The sequence below is a fragment of the Dysidea avara genome, chromosome 1, assembly GCF_963678975.1.
Source record: "Dysidea avara chromosome 1, odDysAvar1.4, whole genome shotgun sequence".
Classification (NCBI taxonomy): Eukaryota; Metazoa; Porifera; class Demospongiae; order Dictyoceratida; family Dysideidae; genus Dysidea; species Dysidea avara.
Window position 1 is genome coordinate 8,857,656 of NC_089272.1, and position 4,985 is coordinate 8,862,640.

General features: G+C 37.7%; 1 protein-coding gene across 1 annotated transcript; it reads left to right on the top strand.

The window, feature by feature from the left end:
- Nucleotides 1–255: 255 nt before the first annotated feature.
- LOC136255386 (uncharacterized) lies at nucleotides 256–790 on the top strand. Its single transcript, XM_066048166.1, has 2 exons — nucleotides 256–308; nucleotides 364–790. The coding sequence occupies exons 1-2, from the start codon at nucleotides 256–258 to the stop codon at nucleotides 788–790; spliced, it is 480 nt and encodes a 159-aa protein (XP_065904238.1).
- The last annotated feature ends 4,195 nt before the right edge of the window (nucleotides 791–4,985 follow it).

Below are 4,985 nucleotides of genomic sequence, written 5' to 3' on the forward strand. Positions count from 1 at the left end.
GGATATTCTGCGGGGCAAACCACTGCATGGTAAGTTTGTTAACTGGTGTTGCTCCAACCCAATAGATGTATCAAGGAGCTTTCGCTGGCTTGGCGAGTTTTTGCATGGTGAATCAGAAAGCACTATTTTTGCCATCCAGGACCAGGTTATAAGGACTAGAGTGTATGAGGCAAAAATAATGCATGTCTCTATACCAACTCTAATGTGTCGTTTGTGTGGCAGTCACGAGGAGACCATTCAGCACTTAATGGCAGGATGCCCAATGCTGGCACCAACAAGCTATCTCCATCGTCACAACTTGGTGGCCCGTGTGATTCACTGGCATTTATGTCGTACTTTTGGCATTCGTACATCTGCCAACAGTTGGTATTCTCATCAGCCACTGCCTGTGGTAGAGAATGCCACAATCAAGATATTGTGGGACTTTGGAATGACCACCATGTCCCGGGTTGTGAGCAATCGCCTAGATATTGTTGTTTTTATGAAGGAGGCTCCGGAGAAGATTTTGCTTGTGGAAGTGTCATGTCCGGCTGACATTAATGTTCTTGACAAAGAGAATGAGAAGGTAACCAAGTACCAGTGGTTAGCAGGGGAGATGTCAAGGACTTATTGTCAGCCGGTAGTGGTTGTTCCAGTTGTTTTTGGAGCCTCTGGAATAGTTTCAAAGAATCAGAAGAGCCATCTGAAGAAGATTCCAGCCTATAATGAAGTAGTTTTTGCCACCTTGCAGAAGGCAGCCATTCTTGGAACAGTTGACGTTCTTAGGAATGTTAATTTGTGTATGATGTAGCTTAGGCTTTGGCTTGTTACATCATTACTATTGTCTGTACAATGTGTTGTACATGTAGAATTTCATTAAATCCGTAGTAGTAGTAGTAGTAGTTGTGGCTACAGGCACTTTGCATTTATATGTGTATGGGTGCATAGCTATAGTGTGTGTGTGTGCGTGTGTGTGTTCACCATTGACAATTGTGTGCAAAACTCTAGATGTTGGCTGATAGCTAACAAGATGCATAATAATGCTAACTATTTTGTAAACAGAATAGAATTATATATAACAAGCTTGTGGTGTTACGGTTGTACATTATCCATGTCTTCCATGTTCAGTTTGTACATCTCTACCAGCGCAGCGTTGTAATCAGATACTCACCTGCTGAGTTGTGACCCGATTGATTAAAATAGAGGCGTGCGCCCAAAGTTACGCCTTACAAATGTATAACCTTAAGTTAACTAAAAAGCTATATGTATTAACCAGACAGGTAATCAGAGGATAGACAGGTAATCAGAGGATAGACAGGTAATCAGAGGAGGCTGGACACGGCACTAATGTTTCAATAATAATTCTGTTGTACATCACAAAACACTGTGTCTGTTGCTAATACCTTCTTTATCACTTAAGCTTCGTCTTGGTATTGGAAATGCAATTAGCGGTAATAGTTTTAGTAGTGTTTATATCGTGTCCAACCTCCTCTGAGAGGTAGTATAGTTCGTTGAATTCGCAGACAGCGAAACACATTCCTTATGTGTGGGTGTGGTTTTGCGCGTTATACCTATAAACTTCAAAGCACCCTACTGATAAATTATTGTGGCTGTATGTATTCTACAAACTGTATTCGCACATTCCAGCGTAGCTCACGAACAAATCTATAGCCTGAAGAATGAAAATAGCTCATACAAAAACAATTATCTGGTAAGTGGGTGTGGCTCTAAGTATAATGTAATGAGAATGGATTCGTGCAGTATACAGACTACAATGCTACTGCTGATACTAAAATGGCCATGCATGGATTGACGTATGCTTATAGACAGTAGTACATGATTCCCAATAAATAGGTGTGGCTCACGAAAGAAGCTGCATGCGTTAACTAATAGTATGACATGTTGTTTATGTAATCAAACTAATTAGCTAGTTGATTCGTTACACACACACACACACACAAAATCCAGTCTTTACATTCATGTAAAGGCGGGTCAGATCTGGGTGACCCAACCCGTTTTCGCGCAGATCATGAAGGATGCTCAGTGTGCCGTAATAACTGTCTTAACTATATAGTGGTCATCCAGTTAGTGATTATAAATAGGTGCATTCAACCAGTTGTGGTCATGTACAGTGCGGTTATAAAGCATATAATTATACTTAATATTGTAATGAAAAGTTGTAATCATGTGCTGGTAGAATACAGTGGACCCTCGCAAATCCGACCCTCTCTAATCCTAATCCTCGGATAATCCGAACGGGTCATGTAGCTAGCAAAATATATATATATATAATTAACGCCCAGCAATAAACGCGTTTTTAGTGAGGTTAAAAAGTTGAGAATATGGCTGAAGAAAAGCAAAAACGTGTGACCTTGTCAATTGAGCAGAAGTTTACTATATTGAAAAAGATTACTGGAGGAGCAAGTTTAAGCAACATTGCTAAAGAATATGGCATTGGCAAATCAACTGTATGTGACATTAAAAAGAATGAAGATAAGCTAAAGTGAAGAAGTGACTAGACTAAGTGTTATTCATACCAAGTGTTTCACTTGGTATGAATGTCAAGATGAGTGCACTACCCCATCACTTTCAGTAATGCTAAGCAGCTTACCTTGACACTTACTTTCATTCAACTTAACTCCAAAAACATATGCACTGTACTGTACTGAAAACTTGATGTATGTGAAGACCTCTTATATACTTATTTAGTCAATAAAACTTAAAACAAATTGATGATTCACAAATCTGAACGTTTCAGTAATTTGAACAGCCTTTGGTCCCAGGGGAGGTCGGAGTTGTGAGGGTCCACTGTAATCTGTTTTCAGTAAATCCCAGGAATTCTTCACTACTATGTCTTCCATGAGTATGCTGGTAGCATTCTGAAACAGGAAGCCATGCCATAGACCATATACTTGGCTTCCATAAATATTATGCAGTGTTCTACATCAGATTATGTCAAGTTTGAAATACCACAGATTAAGTCAGTCATATGTAGAGTATTCTAAAAACAGAACACCTAATAAAATGCCTTAGTTTTCGCAGTGGTAAAAATAGACTACTTGGGTAGCTACTCATAATCATCTAACGTGATTCAATTCTTTCCTATAGTAAAATTAATACTTTCTTTAGCTGGTCGCATACATTTCTGACAACACTAATATGAGTTAGCTAATGTCGTCTTAGTTTAGAGTTTGATTTTCCACAATATTGACACTGGAGGGATTTTTCTCCACTCTGAGCTTTACTGTGTAAATTATCATGTCTTGTCTTGCTGCAATGCTGGCCTTCACAGGGATGGTCTCCATTATGGGTTTGCAATTGTTCCTGTAGATCTTCATTTTGTGTAAATATTTGTCACAGAATTCACATTGGAAGTGTTCACTATCATCAGCTGGTATTGGTGTCTATGATGTTGAAGAATTGGAAACTGCTTGAGTATGTGGATGTGGGATGGTTATTTTGTTCAGTTCTCCTGATATGTCAAAAAAGGGTCTTATACCTTTCCAAATTTCCCAGTTTGATGAGTCATAACTTAACTATCACATGTTTAACCCATTGGAGTGTAAATTGACTAAATTTCAGGCTGGTACCATACTCACAAGTCAAGGTATGGATTACCAAGAATATGCAATTGGAAAGGCTATAAGATCCCTTTTCACAGATAGGTCACGTATGTTGTTAAAGGTTGATCAGTGTAGTAAATATGCACTTCTCCACATTTTCCACACTTAGATTTAGCATCATGATGACTTGACTGTACTTCAAGTGAAGATCAAAATTGTATTTTTCTACAAACTGTCTGTGGCAGTGAGCACAAGTGTATTTAGCATCTGTATCAATATCAGAAGTAAAGTATGTATAGAAATCCTTAACTCCATAATAGCAACACTTGTATGTGTATGTACATGTGAGAAAGTGTCTTAAAGCATTTCCAAATTCCATTACTTGAAACAGTATACCTACCAAGTGGAAAGTATAATCTCTGATTTGGTTATATACACTAAGGTAAGAAAATTATTAGTTTGACAATGTGCAAAAACTGTAGTGATGATGGAATTGTAGCTACAGTACATGGCTACTTTGGCTTGTTCATGACTGCTGCCAAAGCAGGGAATTTCCACATAACTATGTATACAAACCTGGCATAATATTATGGCACAAAACATTCAATATATGCAGTTGGGCACTTTCACTATGAAGCTAGCTGCATGTTGTGCAATAATAGCCAATAAAATTAATATGCGTGCATTATTACCTTTTCAGGCATGCCTCTTCCACTATAGTCTGTTCGCATTCACCTGAGCCCTCAATTCTTGTTAATAACTCTTGTTATGTGGTCCAGCTGCCGAACCTTTTTCTTTTAAAAATCACTTTCATACTGGCAAGAACAAGTGAGTTATGAGGCTTTAATACCGTATAGCCTAAATATTTCGAGAGGCAAATATATTGAGGGGCAAATATTTCGAGGTTGAGCAATGTTGCTAAAAATAACGGATTTGCAAACACTCCCAAAATGTATTAGACTATATGGACATCTAAATATTTCAAGGCTAAAACCTTCACTGATAACCCCCAAAACCACATAATCATTTTGCAAGTGTTTTCACAAATGAAAATTTAAACAATTTCCAGTCCTAAATCCAGAAGCTTTGGTACCAAAGTTGGAAAATATAACAATAACTGCTTCATTAGTATTTGATGAATTGAATAGGTTAAAAACATAAATCTCCAGGTCCAGAGGGTTGGCTTCCTCGTATATTCAAAGAATTTTCTGACTAATTATCAGTTTCACTTTCCATTTTATTTAATAAGTCTTTCCTGTCTGGTGTTCTGCCATCGGAATGGAAAATTACTTTTGGTTATAAGAAAGTAAGTAAACATCTTGCATGTAATTATAGACCTGGCAGTCTTGCATCTACGGTAGTAGAGGTTATGGAATCGATTATTAAAATTAATATACTAGAACATCTAAACTCCAATAATTTGTTGACATCCCACCAATTTGG